This window comes from Micromys minutus, assembly GCF_963924665.1.
Source record: "Micromys minutus genome assembly, chromosome: 21".
Classification (NCBI taxonomy): Eukaryota; Metazoa; Chordata; class Mammalia; order Rodentia; family Muridae; genus Micromys; species Micromys minutus.
Genome location: NC_137956.1, coordinates 40,197,504 through 40,216,885, shown reverse-complemented (window position 1 = coordinate 40,216,885; position 19,382 = coordinate 40,197,504). Strand labels below are relative to the sequence as shown.

The window sequence follows — 19,382 nt, the reverse complement described above, 5'->3', positions numbered from 1 at the left end:
AAGTCAGCTGAGTCCCAGCAGAAGCAACATACAGAGAGCACAGACAAGAACCATCCAATATATGCAACCCTGCTCGGTTTCTTTGCTTATTTTAAGTGTTTCCCCCTCCTCCAAAACACATCAGAGCATGCCATGAGATCAGAAAAAGAAAATCTTAACAAATGGTTATGAGAAGCCGACTCTGCCCGAGAGGAGACAACGGTCCTTCCCTCCCCCACCCCCACCCCTTTCCTCTCTTCTTCCTCTGGCTCAGGTTAGGTTATTCTGGAGACAGTTCACCTCCAAGTCATCCTGGTCACCTTTGCCACCTTCAAGTTTGGGTGACAAGGAATTCTGGATGTTAAAGGACTCTTCCTCCTTCAGGCGGGACTTGAGAGCTTCCTGGATTTTGTGGGGAGCGCTGGGGTCATCCTGGAAGAGGAGAGAGTTGGGGGGATTGTCAGGAAGGAAGACAACATATAGAAAGATCAAAGCCATTGTGCCTGGCTTTCCTAGATAGCTGAGAGCAGGCTGGGGCAAAAACATTGATGCTAAGTTTAGAACAAGCCAGAAGAGCCTAAGGGGCTGAAGAGCAGCTGCTGCTGAGGAACGTCACCCTCCTGAAAGCATCCATCCTGACCAGAAGTTCACGTGTAACCATCCACTAGTGGGGAAGTGGAGGCAGGAGAGATGGAAGCTCAGAGCTCGCCATGTACTATGTACAAACAGGCAGGCAGACACGGTAATCCGATTTAAATAGTTTTACTTCAGGCCATTTATCTTTTCTCACAGAGAGGTGGGGAAGAAACTGGTCCACTTATTTATTTATTTATGGACAGGGTCTTACAATGTAGGTAGCCCCTGCTGGCCTGGATTATGTAGACCAGGCTAGTCTCACAAAGATCTGACTGGTGCTACCCGGCTGGTGCTGGCACGAAAAGGTTTTTCCCAGTAAGGATTTCTTATTAACTTTAATCACTTGTATGTGTGTTCATCTGTGTATTTGTGTGTGGGTATGTGCACCTAAGTGGAGGTGACTACAGAAATCAAGAGGCCTCAGGGTCCCTTGAAACTTGACTTAATGGCAGTTGGGAGCTGCCCAATATGGGTGCTAGGGAATCTTCTGTAAGAACAGCTTGTGTTATCCCCTAAGATATCTTTCCAGCCCAAGAAACAGATCCTTCAAATACTTGACTAAGGATTCAAAGTCTTGTGTGGAAAACAGTTTTCATAAGAAGACCTGGTGAGGGAAGATGACTTATCAGTGTTCCCCGTGGGACATACACAGGTCTATGGTGACTTCTCCCATAGTCAACTAGAAGCTAAAGACGTGGGTTCAGGCCATTAGAACTGAACCTGCTGGAGACATTAATTCAGAAGGCATTTGCTCAAGCCAGGCCCCAGGCCTCCTCCAGCCACCTCAGCAGACTCACACGCTCCTGTCAGCCCACACTCAAGCCGATGGTTCAAAAGGCACTTGGCAGGTACACCTGTGTTTTTGGCAGGTACACCTGTGTCCTTGGCAGGTACACCTGTGTCCAGGCACACCTGTGTCCAGAACCTGACCTTGAGCCACATTTGCCTGTTAAGGATTTCTAGGAGGCTCACCCCAGCACAGGCCTCTGACTCCACATTCTGAGCTGTCAAAGGCTGTCATGGCAACCCCTGCCTCATTCCTCATAAAGAGCACTGGAGGGAGCAGGACAGTCAGGGTGAAGCCTCAGCAACAGCTTCCCTGGTGCCCAAACAGTCATTTGAAGACTCTGTTGGCTAAATAGACAGTGCCATGGTCCCCAAGAACGGTAGAGATGGAGCTGAAGAGGCAGCTCAGTGGTTAAGAGCGCCCACTGCTTCTCCCAGAGGACCCAGGTTCAGTTCCCAGCACCCACATCACTCCAGTTCTAGAGGATCCCACACTCGAGCCTCCTCAGATACCAGCAAGCACATGGTGCACATAAACTCACGTGTACACACAATCTGTACTTTTTAAGGGGGTGGGGGAGAATACGCTCATCTTTTTAAAAAATAAAAAAAAATTTAAGTATTCTTCTTAAAATTTATGTTGTGTATTTGAGTACACTGAAGTTATCTTCAGACACACACCAGAAGAGGGCACTGGATTCAATTACAGATGGTTGTGAGCCACCATGTGGGTGCTGGGAATTGAACTCAGGACCTCTGGAAAAACAGTCAGTGCTCTTAACCACTGAGCCATCTCTCCAGCCCAGCTTCTGTTTTTTAAAAGATCTGTTTTTCACTGTGGCCCTGGCTGTCCTGGAACTCACTATGTAGGACCAGATGACCTAGAACTCACCGAGAGAGATCTACCCGCCTCTGCCATTGCCGCCTGAGTGCTAGAATTAGAGGCATTCAGCATCATCCCCAGATTAGTTTTCTGAAGATATTTCCTTAGTTATCTGCATGTGTCTGTGTGGATACACTGTGTTACATGTTTGTGTCAGACAGAAGGGCACCATAGCTCTTCAGTTATCACTCTATTTTTTTTTTTTTTTTTTTTGAGGCAGGAACCAAACCCAGGGCTCATGTTTTCTCAGCTAAGGTAGAAGGCAGCAAATCCCAGCCATCCTCCTGTTTCTGCCTCCCTTGGAGCTGCAGGTGTGCATGTTTTCAGGTGTCCATGAATGAAGGTGTGCCTGATTTCAGGTGTGTGTGACTGCAGGTGTCCATGAATGAAGGTGTGTGTGACTGCAGGTGTGCATGACTGCAGGTGTGCATGACTGCAGGTGTGCATGACTGCAGGTGTGCATGACTGCAGGTGTGCATGACTGCAGGTATAATCGGCTTGCTGTGGAGAGTGCAGGGGTTGGAACTCCAGTCCCCAGGACTGTGTATCAAGCTCTGAACTCCCAAGCCAGCTCTCTAGCTCCTATTTGTTTAAACTCTTCAGAAAGGAATTACTGATTCTATACGCACATGAGCCACCGTGCTCATGTGGAGGTCAGAGTGCAATGTGTTTGACTTGGTTGTCTTTCAACCACATGGTTTCTGGGGATTGAACTCAGATCATCAGGCTTGGGAACAAGCACCTTCACTTGCTGAGACATTTTGTCAGCCCTGTTTGTTTTTGAGACAAGGTCTCTTGTAGGCTAAACTGGTCTTGAACTTAGGTGGCCAAGAAAGAACTTGAGCTCCTAAGATTCTTGTTTTTACCTTCCAAATTATAGCACGGCACCATGCTAGGCTTCCTAGGCTTTTCTTGCTTGGCTACTTCTTAGTTTTTGAGACAGGTCTTACTGTGTTGGCCAGGCCAGATTTAAACTTGCTATGTTTAAATCACGATCTTCTGCCTCAGCCTTTCCAAGTACTGGCCTTACAGGTACGTGCCATTGCATAATGGCCCATTCTTGCTTTACACTTTCTAAGTTCAAGATGGGGCAGGGGATACAGCTCAGTGCTTGCCCGGAATGCAGGAGACTCTTTGCCCAACTCCCACCCCTCCCAAGAAGGTAGGATAGTCTGGAAAGCTGAGGAACACACACAGTAGGGCCAGGAAAACACAGTAAGGCCTGTAGTCACCTCTCCTCTTACAAGAACCAGGTTTCAGGTGCCTTGAGTGACCCTCTAACCTTCAACACATGCTCTTCAGGATACATAGAGGAGCTCTAATGTCACAAAGGTGGCCAAGCCACCCCAAGGTCTCAGAGACTGCCAGCCAGTTCTGGTGACTCAGGCCTGTGATCCCAGGTACTTGGAGGGCTGGGGTGGGAGGACAGTAAATTCAAAGCTACGAAGAAAACTGCCCTCTAGGCTGGGGGTTGGAGAAGCAGGTCCTGAAAGTATGGAGCAGAAAAACCCAAACAGGGATCTCAAAAAAGCTATAAACCCTCTGAAAAGGAAACAAGGGAGGAAGTGTCTAGCCCAAGGTGGGGTTCCTTCAGCCCAGAGCTGATCCTGTTAAGCCCAAGGTCACCGAAGCCACAGCAGACAGGCCATCTGCCTTTGAGTTGGCAGATGTACCTGGTCATGAGGGAACAGGACAGATACTTGGCACACATCCTGGGAACCACTGTGGACCCCTGTCCCCAGTGTTCCACTCCAGCCATATGGGCACTCTATGCCCAGGAGTGATGTGGGCTCAGGCCTGGCTTAGGTGCAAACCTCTAAGGGATGGCAATCTGGGAAGCAGGCAAGATTTAAGCAGGAGACAAAGTGCTAAGGGGGATGGTGAGGAAAGACCAGATAAATAGAACCCCTGGAAGCCCTTTCAGGTGTTCAGAGGACCTAGGTGTCCTCTCTGGTTAGAAGGGTAAGGGACAAAAGGCAGCTGGGGGCTGGGCAGTCTGCCTGTGGGTTTCGGGTGACTTTACTAGAAAGCTGTGCTTGGACCCTCCCACATGCTCTCCAACCCTCCCCTTGCTGGTCTTCATAGAGGGCTGGGCCACAGAGACCAAGCCTGTGGTGGTGACAGTGCCTCACCTTGTTTCAGACGAGGGACGAAGGAAGGGGACACTGGTAAACACACCAGGAACTGATTTAAGATTTTTGAAATCTTTTAGACTATGACACATGAGTTTATTACAAGAGGTAAGACAATAACTATAAAAGAAATAGCCCCTCCATTAAAACATCAGCGGAGAAAACTAGCTCCCTCAAGTTCTCTGCTGACTCTCACAGTGAGACTGCATACACACAACCCAGACACATGCAGGGAGAAGAAGACGCTCCTGGGCTCAAGCTCAGGGGAGGATCAGCAGGTAGGGGTGTGTGTGTAGGTGTGCACGCTTGTATGTGGTGTGCATGTGCACAAAGGGGCCACAGGTGGATTTCTGGTGTTAACCACAGCCTGGCCCTGCACTTCCCTGAGGGCTGGCCCAACTGTGTGTCTGCCATCCTCACAGCCCCTTCTTAGCAGCATCCAAGGCAGCTGACCTGCTCTCTGCTGTTTTCATAGCTGAGTCTCTAAACTCTCCACAGAGAGCCAAGAGCTGCTTGGCTCATGCAGACCCTGGACCCTAGGAGGAGCTGTTTCCTTACCACCCCTTTCAGAGAGGACAGGAGTCAGTGACTGAAGCTGCGGGAAGAAGCAAACCTTCCTGAGGCAGGTTCCACAATTAGGCAGGAACAACTCCATACTGGTCACATCTGCTGCCCCAGGCACACAAGATGACAGGTCCGGCAGAGGAACCACGAAAGCCTGCACAGACCACTGTCCTCTAGAGATCTGCAAACCCTGACTGAATGCACCTCAAACTACCTCCCAGAGCTTTTGATGTTTATTTATTTATTTATTTTTGAGACAGGATCTCAATACGTAGTCCAAGTTGGCATCAAACTCTATTTTTTCAGACAAGCTCGTAAGAGATAGAACTAATAACAATCCCCCTGCCTCAGCTTCCTAAGTATCAGCTTCAGACAGGAAACATTCTTAACCTACAGGAGGGGCCTCTGGACAGAATGGGTCTAGAATATTAAGGAGCAAAGAGCCATCATTTCCTAAGTTCTAATCACAGAGCTTTTCAAACCTCTGCTCCAACACCATTGCTCAGGAGCCTCCCTGTGGTTCTCAATTCATGTAACTGTGGTCTCTATACCGAAAAACTGCTCATCTGGAAGCACAGAGCCTGCATTATGTGCAGAATTCTTGGATCTAGATATGATATAATTTGGTTCGGATGGCTCCTACTTTATTTTTAAGATTCTCTGAGCAGGGTGGTGGAGGCTCGTGCATTTAATCCCAGCACCCAGCAGGCAGAGGCAGGCAGAGCTCTGTGAGGTCCATGGCCCCCTGATCTACAAAAGTGAGTTCCAGGAGAGCCAGGGCTACACACAGAGAGACCCTGTCAAACCCCTGCACCTTCCCAAACAAGGTTCTCTGATAGTATCCAGTATCACTGCTCAGGCTGTCAGTTAGCCTGTGTCTTCAGAACATGGTTATTGTGACCTTTTGGGGGTAGAGGTTCAACTGATATTATGAACATATCCTTCTAAGAACAGAATGAGGAACGAGGCATGTGATTTACCTGTAATCGCAATGTTTAGGAGACAAGGGGAGGATCGGTAGTTCAAACCCATTGTAGGCACATAGAAAGTTTGGGGCCAGTCAGTCAGTCATGACAGTAGCTCATGCTTCCATTTTTAACAATTGGGAGATGGGGGCTGGAGAGATGGCGCAGCGGTTAAGAGCACTGACTGCTCTTCCCGAGGCCCCGAGTTCAAGTCCCAGCAACCACACGGTGGCTCACAACCATCTGTAATGGGATCTGATGTCCTCTTCTGGTGCGTCTGAAGACAGCGAGAGTGTACACATATAAATAAAATATAATAGTTCTTTAAAAAAAAGAATTGAGAGAAGGAAGTAGGGGTGCCCTGCATATTCAATGTTAGTCTCGGAATTAAAAATACAAACCAAGGCACTCCCCACCTACACTCAGATCAGAATTATTCCTAGACTAATGATTCTAGTGGTTTCTGTGCTTGTCTTGGCCCTAAAGAGCATGAGTAAGTCTGCTAGTTGTTAGGGGCCTCAGAAAGTACTGTGTGGCAGGTTTCTCTGTCTGTCCCAAGGGGCAACCTCCACTTGCTTCAGTAACCATCTGGAAATTCCCCAGCTCAAGTGAAGCTTCAAACCATAAGCCATCCTACAAGAGTCTAGTAACTCAGCCTGTCAGAGAATCAATGCACCATTCCCTTGCACCACTGGGTTGCCCTGAGCGCTGATCTTTGAAGCTGTCTGGTGACTCTGAGACAGGGCAAGGGGACCCGGGGTGGGGGTGGGGCAGGGGCATGCGAAAGGGGAGATGTGAGGAAGATGAGTTACCTGACAGACAATGTTATCATAGTGAGCCAAGGCACGGGCATGGGGGGAGGAGACACAGGGAGTGTCGCAAAGTTTCCTTACATTTGGATGAGAGCCCTCGGCAATGGTGGAGAGGGAGAAGTTATCATTGTGGAGCTCAGAAGGGGTCCGGAATTTGCTGGAAGGACAGAAGAGGGAAGGGAAAATAAGTCAAGTCACCGTTGCAAAATCCTGGCAGTGATGCCTCAGCTTTGTGATCAGATACTGTATTACATCAGAGCAGAGCAAGAGGCACCGGGAATTTGACTTGCCCCTGGGAATAAACTTCAGCCACTTAAACGAATCCAATACTTTCTTATCCCCTGGGATTTTTTTATACTTGAAGTAGCACATTGGGACTTTAAAGGACTGACAACGATATGAACAACTGTGACCGTGTTTGTGCACGCCAGGCAATTACAACTGCATCAAGACAACCATCTGGCCAACAGTGATCTCACGATGCCAGCAATTGTAAGACACAATCCAATTGCAGAGATGCTAATATGAGAGAGGAAATATGTATCTCAGAATCAATAAATGTCCCACTATCTGCAGGACTGAGTGCATGTGGCATCCTCAGAGCAGTGACGTTCCTTCTCAGGCACCCACCACCAACAGCTGCCCTGAAGTGGTCCTGTGTCCCCACTCCCTGCACATCCATTGATTCAGTGTAGCCATGGAATGAGGAGCCGAAGGCCGCGGCTTGTATTGCTCTGGAGCGATCACGTGAACAGATTTATGTCCCTGCCTCAATGCACAGGGACAATAGAGGAGGGCCCTCTCAGTCCCACGGCAGTTAGCTGGAAGGTCACGGGGCTGCCGCTGTCTGCACACTTGACCCAGCACAGAAGCAACACATGGTGTTCTTTTTCCCAGGACCCAGGGAAAGTCCTTCAGCCACATTCTCTGTAGGGCATCTCCTGCCAGCAGGATTAATATCAGAAGAAGATGAAAGAAAAGTTGAGGCCAGTGCTCGGTAAATTCTCTTGGGTCTGGGGACTTAGTCTCCTTTTGAGACCCCTGTGACACTTTAAAAATGTTCTTAACTTCGCTTCAACATCAGAGAAGCCTTTCCCTAGTGTATCCGACTGTATGCTGAGTGTTCAAGGTGTGGACTTAACGGTTAATGTGGGTCAGTGGCACAGCTGGAGGGCTAAAAAATGAGACCCTGCATTCCTGTGTGGTCCTCAAGATGCACAGTACAGGAAGTTAACTCTGGTGACTTGTTAATGCCAAACTCTATTCTGTTTGGAGCATGGGTTGAGCAGTGTTTGTGTGAGCATACGTGTGCAAGTGTGCATGAGCCTATACACATGTATGTAAATGGGAACGATTTAATTACAGGTAAAGTGGATCACTCCTACGGGTGAAAGTGGACAATGACCAAAGGGACTATTGCAGACTATGAACAGTGACTACATGGGGCGGGGCTCAAGTGGAGAAAGGGTCTCACATAGCTCATGCTGACCTTGAATTTCCGGTCATCAGGCTTCTACCTTTTCTGAGGCTGGCATATGCTGTCACCCCCGTTTGTGTAGTGCAAAGGATCAAATGGTAGCTTTGAGTACCGGAGGCAAGCAACCTATCAACTAAGGCAACTCCCAAGTCTAAGGGGGTAGCTTTTAAAAGGCAATGCCATGTAGCCTAACATCTCTCTCTTCAGTATCTACTGAGGAGGGGGAGCCAATATATGATAGCAGATTTGAAGGGGCTGGAGTTACTCTATACTGACTTGTGAGTAAAATCCTTGTACCGGCCACTGGGTGTCAAAGACCAGGGAAGCAGGTGTAGACAGGCAGAGCCGGCGGAGTGAGTGTAGTAATTTACCTAGGGACATGGTATATGCTGGTAGCCCTCTCTTTCCTGGGCTTTAGGTGCTGGAACATGGCTGATAGTTATGTAGCCCCAAGGCTTTAACCCAGCACGAGTGAACTTTTAGCACGAACCAAAGGGCTAGAGAACAGTTGCCAAACACCCTCCGAGAACCCTGGGACGGGGCCGTGCATCTGCTGACAAAGCTGCAGGTACAGACTTACTTGGTCCTCCGCAGTTTGGTGTTCTCAGTCTTGAGCAGATAGAGCTTCTTGGCAAAGAACACAGTCATCATGAAGAGGAGGAGCAGCACCAGCGCAGCAGAGCCAACGGCCACGCACATCACCTGGAAGTCGGTGATGATGGACTCACAGCGCATCCCCTTGTGCCAGATGTAGTCCTGGGTGTTACACCTGCAAGGACAGAGAGGGGCTCAGGCGATGGGGCAGGTGGCCCTGGTCACGGCAAGAGCCTGACTCTGATGCCAACCCACAACTCAATAGCCTGCTCTGAGGAAGGACTGCGGGATTGCGGCAGCCCCAGTCGGAGCAGACCTCACCCCTGCCTTCGCTCCAGTGTTTCAGGTATTCTATGAGACGGGCCAGGTGTTCCAAAGCCTGGGATATAAATACATGAGGTGAACAAAGCAGAGAAACTGACTCGTAAGTGACAGGGCAGGAACAGGATTCTGGGCTTTTGCTTTGCAGAGATGCCTAGAATTCTGCCTGCCCTGGCATCAGGTATAAGATGGTGGTGTGATTCAAGGTGACATATTGGAACCTGCCCCGCACGTGGTAGCCTCCATCCCATCTAGTTCCTATGACACTAAAAAAATGGACCTGGCAGACAGATGGATATCCCTTTTTACCCCTGCAAAGGTTCTGCCCCTAAACCTTCTTAGGACTGTGAGACCCCCCCCAGCCCCCCACCAGCCAGCATAGTGAGAATCAACCCCTTGGGGTGGGTTTTCGTTCTTTTGTTGAGTGACTTTCTCTTGCCCTTGGGGACATTCCCAGGCTCCAACTCTTCCAATGACATTGCTGTTTCCATGGGAACCAGGCTGCTTCAAAGAGAGATGTGGAAGGATACAGAGGCAGGCAAAGGAGGGAGGACATGAACCTCGGGTGAATGACAGACTAGAGAAAGGGGCCCAGAGACGAGGAAATTATGCGCTAGCAAAATGGCTCCCTAACACCCAAAACAGGGTGGGGAGATGTGCCTAATAAGGAATTTTTGTTTTCCAACTTAATCTGCCTGCAATGGGAGGTACAATCTGTTTGAGGTTGCTAGGGAATGCAGACCCCTCTAGGTGGGGGCCCTCTCACCCAGTGTTCTAGAAAAGTTCTGCCATAGCTCAGATCCTCTCCCTGCAGTGGGTCAGGGTGACGGAGACAAAGGCATGCTGCAGTCTGCAACCAAAGACTCAGCAGTCTTCTGTGAGTGGAATGTAAAACAGTTTGCGAGCAGTCTCCGGCCTGGGTGTACAAAGCTAAAGAGGAGCCCAGGTTCAGAGATCTGTGTGTGATCTTGGGGTAGGAGCTGAGCAAGGGAAACTAGCTTGTGGAGAAGGCCCCAGGTTGGAGAAAGCAGCTCCGCAGACTGTCCAGGAGGACAATCTTTCTCCTCCCAGAGACTTCCCTGAGAGAGCCCGGAGCTTCTGGTGTTTCCACAGCTCCCCAGAGGCTCTGGATTTCACACTGTGGTAGGAAGCTCGGGGTGTAAAAACATCGGCTTCCAGTAGGATGGAAGATGATTTTGCAGAGACTGCTGTTCCCAACCTGAAGTCATCACCACAGTTCCCCAGATTAAAGACAGTGCAAACTTCACAGAGTCTTTTCATTTTTTGGTGGTCTTCAGCTAGCAAGTTCTTTTTAAGACCACCATAAATTTTTTTTGAAGACCACCTTTTTTTTTTGTTTGTTTTGTTTTTTTTGAGTCAGGATCTCACATAGCCCCAGGTGGTTTCAAACTCAAAATGTAGTTTAGACTAGCCTTGAACTATTGCCTCTGCCTCTCCAATGCTGGGGGAATCACAGGCATTAGTTATTACATTCCTCCTTCACCACAGTTTTTTTTTTTTTTTTTTTTTTTTTTTTTGATTGAAGAACTTACTGTTGGGAATGGCTGGACAAGTCCAACTAGAACTGCACGGTCACATCCCCTGTGGGTGATCTTAGTGTCACCTAGATGATGTCAGGCAGAACTGGAACGCAAGCTTCAATGCCAAGGTGCTACAGTAAAATCTTAAGTACTTCTTACAGGAATAGAAAGAAACATGGAGACAGTGGAGAGATGGCTCAGTGGTTAAGAGCACTGACTGCTCTTCTAGAGGTCCCAGGTTCAATTCCCAGCAACTACATGGTGGCTCACAACCATCTGAAATAAGACACATTCTTCTGGTGTGTCTAAAGGCAGCTATGGTGTACTTACATATAATACATAAATCATTATAAAAAATATGACATGATTCGGGAGTTCAGGGCCAGCCTAGACTACATGACTCTAATGTCTTTTACAAACAACAAGAAAGAGCTGGGCATGGTGTGTGTACACCTAAAGCCCAGCATTCAAAGGCAGACAGATCGCTATGAGTTCGAGGCCAGCCTTGTCTGTGAAGTGGCCATAGCCAGGGCCATACAGTAAGATCCTGTTTCAAAATAAATGAATAAAAATAAAAACAATGGGGGGGGGAAATGAGGCCAGTGGAGGTGCATGCCTTTAATCCCAGCACTTGGGAGGCAGAGGCAGGCAGATCTCTGAGTTTGAGGTCAGCCCTGTGTACAGAGTGAGTTCCAGGACAGTCAGGGATATATTGAGAGAAACCCTGTCTTGAAAAACAAAAACAAACAAACAAAGGAAGGCAGGCAGGAGATCTGTGCTCTTCTTCTTTTCTTAAAGCTCTGCCCAGAACACCCTTGGCCTGGGATCTTCTATAGGTAATGTTCTTCATCAGGGAAATCTCTCCCTGTGAGGTGACTCCCGGGGGTGACATGACAGCAGTGAGTGATGAGGTGTGGGACGGTAGCTTTAGACAATGTCCTTGAAGTCTCTAACTTCTTATCTTTGAAAACATTATAGGAGACAGGAGAGATGGCTCAGTGGTTAGAGCACTGACTGCTCTTCCAGAGGTCCTGAGTTCAAATCCCTGCAACCACATGGTGGCTCACAACCATCTGTAATGAGATCTGATGTCCTTTTCTGGTGTGTCTGAGGACAGCTACAGTGTACTTACATATAATAAATAAATCTTAAAAAAGAGAAAACATTACAGACTTAATACCCCAGTACAGGCGGTTACCAGTACAAACAAGCTGCCGCCCAAAACCACGAACATCCCTTACTGGCAAGGTTTTCTGAAAAGGTTGGCTTGACCACACATTCATGTGGCATGGCTGCTTTGGGGGTGCCTTAGGGGTGCTCATTGACTGTACAAGCCCACAGCCCCTGCTCTGGCTAAATACACACAGCCTAGCAGGAACACTTGGGAGCCATTTAAGCTTCCCAGTGGGGCTCCAGGCCTCCTCCCTTCACAAGTACAACACTTTCCTCTGCCCTCTGAGAAACCCTTTCACTTAGCCTTTAAGGAAAATAATATTACTTCTGAGGAACTTGTCCTGGTGGCAAGATCACAAATAGCTTTTTTTTTTTTTTTCTGACTATGTAGCTCATGTTGGCTTCAAATTCACAATTGTCCTGCCTCAGCCTCCCCAGTGTCAGGTTACTGGTATGTACCCAACATGCTGGCTCTTAGCAAACCTTAGGAATCCTGTGAACGTGTCTCATCTGGAACATTGTCATGCCTCTCAAATGCCCATTGGCTGAGTCTGTCCCATTTATATTTTAGACCCTGTTTTACCAGCACCTCAACACCTGTCACTCCCTTACCTGCAGAAAGCCCCTATGTTCTCCACCAGGTAGCACTGGCCGCCATTGTGACAGTAACTTGGAAAGAGGTCACAGACTGACCGGCAGGAGCCATTGTGCCTGACGAAGCCAACTCGGCACTCCGTGCCATTTTCATCTGAGGCCAGGTCCTTGCCTGGATCTCCGGGGCGGGGCCTAAGAGAGATGCTGCTGCCAGGTACCATCCCCAGAGTATGCTGCGGAGGAACAGCATGCCACCGGCTGGTGGGCTGTCCTGCTCCAGGCCCCACACCAGGCTTTTGAGAGGGCAGGAGGTCATTTTCATCTTCCAGGTCTCCACCTCCTACTGCATCCTTATCCTCCTCCTCTTCCTCTTCCTCCTCTTCCAAATCATCATAGAAGGATGTGGTGGGGTAGAAATCTGACTCATCAAAGGGGGTGAAGTCATCATATAAGTCAAGCAGGCTCCAGGAAGGGGTCTCTCCTTCAGTATCAGGGTGATTTTCTGAGGTTCCTGGTGACACCGGGAAGCCGCCCATGTCTGTACCACGACCCTCACTATCCAATCCTTCAAAGTAATCAATGTCAATTATATCTGAGGCTGGTTGGGTCTCTAGAGTGCTTTGAAGGGGAAAAGTGGGCTCTGGCTTTTGAGGGTCAGGTGTGCTGCTTCCCAGGTTCAGCCAAACTTCCAAGGGGATCTCCTTAGGGAGTTCAGGGCCTAGGCTAGGCTTATCCTGGATAGTGGGGGAAGGAGGTCCACTGGCTTCAGTAGCCTCAGGGATGGCAGGGGGCATCGTAGATGACCCAAGGGCCTCATCAGGAGCCTGGAGCGTAGCTGGAAGGGTCTGGGCGTCGCCACTGCCAGCCTCTGCAGTCACTCCACCCAGGCCTGGACCATCTGCCTCTAGCCAGGCAGTGCCAGTCACTGCAGCCGATGCCTCTAGTGCCTCCTCTGGCCCGACCCCAGGGCCCACCGCAGCCAGCTCACTGCCCGGCTCTGTCCACGAGGTCTCATCTTCCCCAGCTGCTGGCAGGCCAGCATCCTCCCGCGTGTCATTGGCACGAGACTCCCATGCGAGGCCGCTCCTCACCAGCTCTTCAGCCTCGATCGCACTGCCTGCTTCCCGAGCTGTGGGAGGGAGGGCAAGGGGCAGGGTGTCAAGGTGGCATGTCAGGGTGAGAGGCTGAGGGAGATCCTGTGAACACCCTGGGACATTGCTTCGGTTTCCAAGGCCACGCCCCACTTTTAAGGCCCGCCCCTGAATCTGCCTCCCAAGCTTGGTAAATACACATTGCCTATGGTTTCCCGCCCCAAATAGCACCCGCAGTCTGCGAGACGAGGTCAGGGTACTCCCCCAACTTTGGCTCATCCTTGCCTCATTTTCCGGACCCCGCCCCGCAGCCTCGCCCACAAATTGCAATCCAGGCCCCCGCCCCCGATCAGACCCCGCCCCTACCTTAAGACCCCACCCCCACCCTAGCCCACCCTGCTGTCTGCTCACAGGCTATGGGCTGCTCCCCGCTGGCCTGTGTCCTCTACCCCCTACAGGTCCTCTCTTCCTCCCCTTTCCCGCCGGGTCCCGGGCTGCAGGCCAGGCGGTGCCCCGCCCCCTTGTCAGGGCTTTTGGATTCCACCTGGACCTGATGCCAACGAGACCCTGGCATGGGGTGGGGCGCAAGGGGCTGGCTGGGGTCGCGGTCCGGGTGGGTACCTACCCGGTACGGCCCCAGCGGTGAGCACCAGCGTGACCCCTAGAAGCAGCAGCACAGACGGTGGCCCCCAGCCCGGGCCCCCGCCTCCAGCTCGGCCCATTGCGCGGAGCCCCGGCCGCGGTGCGCGTCGCGCGCGGCTTGGCTGCGCCCTCGGTTTGCCCGGCCGCTGTGCCTGCCGCCGGTCTGCGGCCGCCTCAGCCCACGGTGGGAAGCATGAGCCGCCGCATGCCGCCGTCAGCCGCTGTTCTCCGCGCGCCGCGCCTCCCCGCCTCCCGCGCCGCCGCCGCCGCTTGCCGCTGCCGCCGCGCTCGGCGCCGCCCCCACTCCGCCCGCCCCGCAGCACGTCGCGTTGACGCCGGCCCCCTCGGTCCTCCTCGCCAGGGGACAGTCAGACCCCTCTGGCACCGGACGTGGAGAGCGATGCACGCGCGGGGCGGCAGCAGAGACACTGGGGGAAGCCGACAGGTGCACCGTTGGCAGCCCACGGGGTCCGCCTGCGCTTCCAGTGCTGAGAGCGCCCGGCGGCGGACCTCCGAAGAACCCACCCGCCACGCGCGCGCAGGGGAGGCGGGGACGTCGCGGTCTCCGACACCCGCAGGCTCGGGGCGGGGCTCAGAAGGGCCGCAGGGGGCGGAAGCCCGCGCCCCCAGTGTGGAAAGAGTGGAGCCCGGGGCACGGACTCTCAGGTTTCGGTGCCGGGAAGGTTCTCCCGTCAGTCCCTAAGTCTTCACGAGAGCAGGGACAACGTCGACAGAGCCTGGCAAGGAGGCGAATACTACGTTACGGCCTAGACTGTAATCGGATCAGACCTAATCCGTCCACAGCCAAAGCCATTAGTTTAAATCTTGCACAGCCAGGTCCACCCAACGCATTATCGGGCAAAGGGTGAGACCGGTCCCCAGTATTTGGATTTCGTCTTGCCTCCTCTAAATTCAGGGCAGCCTTTTCTACCTCCGCAGGTGCCCAGTACTATCAAAACCCAAGTTCCTGGTTAGATCAGGTGCACGTGGAATGTGGAGGCAGGCTTCTCTGTTCCTAACCCAGGTTCACTGCTTACAGGGAGACCTATTGGAGGGGAGCTTAGTCACCTAGTCTTCCCCGCCTCTGAATAGCCTACTTCTTGATGTTTTATTATCGTCCTAAATGATTTTGTTCAGCTCAGCTGAAGGGCATGGGTGCGATGCTGGTGTTGCTGGTCTCGTTTCTGTCAGACACCAAATATGAACACGATGGAGAGCCATCATTTAATGTCTCACGTTTATCTTCTTGTGGGGGTTGCCTTAGTTCAACACTCACAACTAAGGCTGCACAGCCCGTTTGCCCAGCCTAGAGTCCTCTCCAGGCTGACAAAATCCCAGCAGTTAGGGACTTATATCCTGGCTTGGAAGTGGCTCTGTAGAGCCTGTATGGCATCTATGGAATAGCAACCACACACTTGTCCCAGTTTGGAGTTCCAGTCAAGACAGGACTTACCCAGACAGATATCACCTATTTCTCTGTTCAATTCTTGGGTGGTAGTTGTCAAAAGTGGATGTTGGTAGAATTTCCTACCTCCTTCTAGTCTGCACGAAAGGTCCTTTGAAAGTCCTCTCATGTCTAGGACATGGTCACAATAAAGTGTTTTTTCTTACTTATGGAAAAAAAACTAAGAGTTAGGGAGAGCACTTGCCTAAAATGAGTGAGACTTCAGGTTCAACTCCTAGTACTGCAAATAAATTTTCTTTTGATCAGTATAACAAGTGTACAAAATTTGAAATATTTCCTTCCTCAACTGTTTTGTCCCCTCCCTAGAGAGAAATTTTGCTACCACTTTGCTCGATTTTGTTTCTGTTGTCTGAAATTGAACCCAGGGCCTTGTGTCCATGCAGGTAGTGATGCCAATGAGCTATATATCCAGCACCGATTGGGTATTAAACACACAAGCAAACTGCTGACTGATCCTCTCTAGCACTGGGAACAGAGTAACTGGGTGATGCCTATGAATTGAATGGGGAAAACTCATCCTGTGGTGAGAAGAGCAAGATTTAGCATCAAATCTGTGTGGCCCTAGAGATATCACTGGTGACTCCAGCATGAAAGGGTCTGGCAAGCAGTGTCAAATGTATGGGAAGGGGGTACATAAGGGCTGTGAGAACTAGATAGTGAAAGCAGCACTATCTATAGCTTCCATGTCCTCTGTTCACAGCATGTACCATTTGGGCACCACACATGCTTTAAATGGCAATGGCTTCTTCATGCCTGTTTCCTCCTGTTTTGGTAACTTGTCTCCAAAGTCAAGCCATAAAGACCATTGCCGTGACTGCGGCACAATCCTTATGTGCAGAAGAGACACCTGCTTCACTGAGGCTACTGTGGCTGTTCCCATCACCATGGCTTGGTCTGGACAGAAAATTTCAGTTTGACTTTAAATCCTCAGTATAAACAACAACATACTGAAACTTTGGCTTTTCTTTTTAAGTTGTATTCCTAGGGAGGCTTTTTAATTTTACCCTTTAAGAATTAATTTTCGTGCAGAAATGTTTTGCCTGCAAATATCTGCACAACACTCATACCTGGTATCCAAAAGTCAGAAGAGTACATCAGATGCTCTGGAACTGGAGTTACAGTTGTAAGCTACCATGTGTGCTTTATAGACTCTCATTTCATTTCTTGTCGTTCAGAAGAGGGACCAGGATGAAGAGCAGGGCAACAGAAGTCTTATCTCCTTACCTAGCCCAGTCTCCACTTTCACCTGGGTACTTAATGCGATGTCCTACAGCCCCGAGGCCTTCCCTCTACTTCCCACATACTGGGGTTACAGAGATGTTGCTATGCCTAAATTAGTATTGACCATCAACAAGCTTCTGATCTTAGGCATCCTTTTTGGGGAGGGTGGGGTGAAATAGGTCTACCCACACCACTCCTGGTAGGAAGAAGAGGGCTAATGGGCCTTTGTCTTACTATAACTTCCTCATGGAGATCAAGTGTCCTCATTTCAGAAAAGGGTATCACAAACCTGGGGGTGGTTATTTTGCCAGGCAATGTTTGTTATTATGATGCAAAGGGCTTTTGGATTTATTAACTCCAAAGCCAGTCCAGTTGGAAGAAAACCACTCAACTAACTAGAATGTAGAAGACACATGCTGCCTGGGTAGAGGACTTCTCGGGGACCCTTAGCTGGGTGGCACATGGTCAGTAGATGTAAGAGAATCAGAAGCTGAAGGATGTCCTGGGATACATGAAGGCCTGTTTTAACAACCAGCAGTGAGGGGACATGGGGCAAGGGAGGGATGCTACAACCAAGATGGCTATTACAACTCTGCCAGTGTCAAGACCAAGCCAGATACAAGACCCTGGCCTGTCAAAATCCCTGAGACCTACCACACCTGCCCCAACACCTGCTGCATTGTGGAGAGCAATGATAGACTGCTAGGGAATCAGAAAGATCTTTCCCCTTATTGTCAGGTGCCCACATATGGTGTCACTACTACACTAAGGTCTTCACAAACTACCTTTAGGGCAGGTGATTTCTCCTGTAAAGGGCAAAGCTGCTGCCAACACAGGCTATCTATGTGGCTGCTTTCCATGAAGCTACAGGGGTAAGCTAAGGCTTGGGGGGGGGCACATAAGTGGTTATGGATTACCTCCAATTTTTGCAAACACAGGAACCAAAGACCCTTTCCACCCCTGGTCCCCCCCCCCCAGGGGTTAGAGTAGGCCAGTCCTGTAAAGTACAGTGTATTAACTGTAATTGGTTTGCTGAACTGTCCTCCCATTAGCCACCCCTAACCCCCCCCACAGGTTTTCTCTGTGTAGCTCTAGCTGTCTTCAAACTCAAGAGATCTGCCTGCCTTTGACTTCCCAGTGCTGGGATTAAAGTGTTACCATAGCTAGGCCACTATCAGTGGTCTTAGGCCCTTTGAAAATATAAAAGCTATGAAAGAAGTCTACCATGCCAACTACACCTGGCCCCATTATCCATCCTTTGTTCTGTTTTTCCCAGATGGGGTTTCTCTGTATAGCCTTGGCTGTTCTGGAACTGACTCTAGAACAGGCTGTCTTCAAACTCAAGAGATTTGCCTGCCTCTGCATCCATACAGAGATTAAAGGCATGAGCCATCACTACCTGGCCCATTAATCATTCTTTATGACAGTCTGTTATAAGATCTTTGCCCAAAGGCCAGCCTTTATGATAAATCTATACACTTTCCCAGAATTTAAAGTCTAGCCACCCCCACCCCAGCATATCAGAAACCATTATGCACCCTGAATTCAGGATAATATACAGAAATAGGCCGCCCAGTTCAGAGTTTACACATTGTTTCTCAGTCTTCTCCAGGGGAAAAAAATTTTTTTTGGATAGGTCTTGCTTCTATTACAATACCCTTTCATATTCATATTCACAGGATACTGTGAATTACTTATCCTATGTGAAATGCTACTGTTTACTGTTTTTCATTCTGGTGGTTTGCATGGCACAGCCTGGCTACTTTATTTACAGCCGTGACTTACTTGTAATATAAGGTTACATACCTCCAACACAGCAGGGTCTCCTATTTTTATTGGATAAAATGTCGAGAAGGATTTGTAGAGTTCTGTGCTACCACACAACATTTTTAAGAAGAAAAAATTTAAACCCACATGTGGTGGCACTTGTTTTTAATTCTAGTACTCAAGAGGCAGGTGGATGTTTGTTAGTGCAAGACTGATCTGTCAGTGAGTTCCAGGCCAGTCAAGACTAAACAGTGAGACTCCATCTTAAAAAGAAAACCCATATAGACACACATATATGCACATACTAGTGTGCATGTAAAGGCTACTTTTGGGAATCAGTTTTCTCCCACTTGTGGGCAGCCAGGAGACTGAAGTTATGTCAACTGAACTTGGCTGCAAGCACCTTTTATCGGCTGATAAAAGATTATGTTACATCTAAGTGTTACCTGACCAACTCTTTGGTTCCCTAAGACCATTCCCCTTTAGAGGAGGCACCAGGACACTAGGTTACCTTCCTTCCGGAGAACTTCTATTAATCTTTCTTTGTATATTCAATACTGAAGCACCTTATAAATGATCAGACTGTGGGCTCTTTAGAAGCTTACCAGGACCAGATGAGACTTGAGTACTCTTTCCTTACAGGACACATTATGAAATGGATGGATGAATGCAGAGAATGGGAACAGAATTCATAAATGGTATTTCATTTATTCAATGAAAAAGAGGGACATTAAGCCAC

The 19,382-nt window shown here is 49.6% G+C and overlaps 1 protein-coding gene across 2 annotated transcripts; it reads right to left on the bottom strand.

The window, feature by feature from the left end:
* Positions 1-249: 249 nt before the first annotated feature.
* Positions 250-14,270, bottom strand: CSPG5 (chondroitin sulfate proteoglycan 5; the record flags this gene model as incomplete). 2 transcript variants are annotated; one of them, XM_080934799.1, is made up of 5 exons in its annotated part: positions 250-411; positions 6,758-6,914; positions 8,815-9,003; positions 12,476-13,586; positions 14,174-14,270. In XM_080934799.1, the coding sequence occupies 5 exons, from the start codon at positions 14,268-14,270 to the stop codon at positions 250-252; spliced, it is 1,716 nt and encodes a 571-aa protein (XP_080790925.1). The 2 variants fall into 2 exon arrangements, with proteins under 2 accessions (XP_080790925.1, XP_080790926.1); XM_080934800.1 differs by having other exon boundaries at positions 6,839-6,914.
* Positions 14,271-19,382: the final 5,112 nt, after the last annotated feature.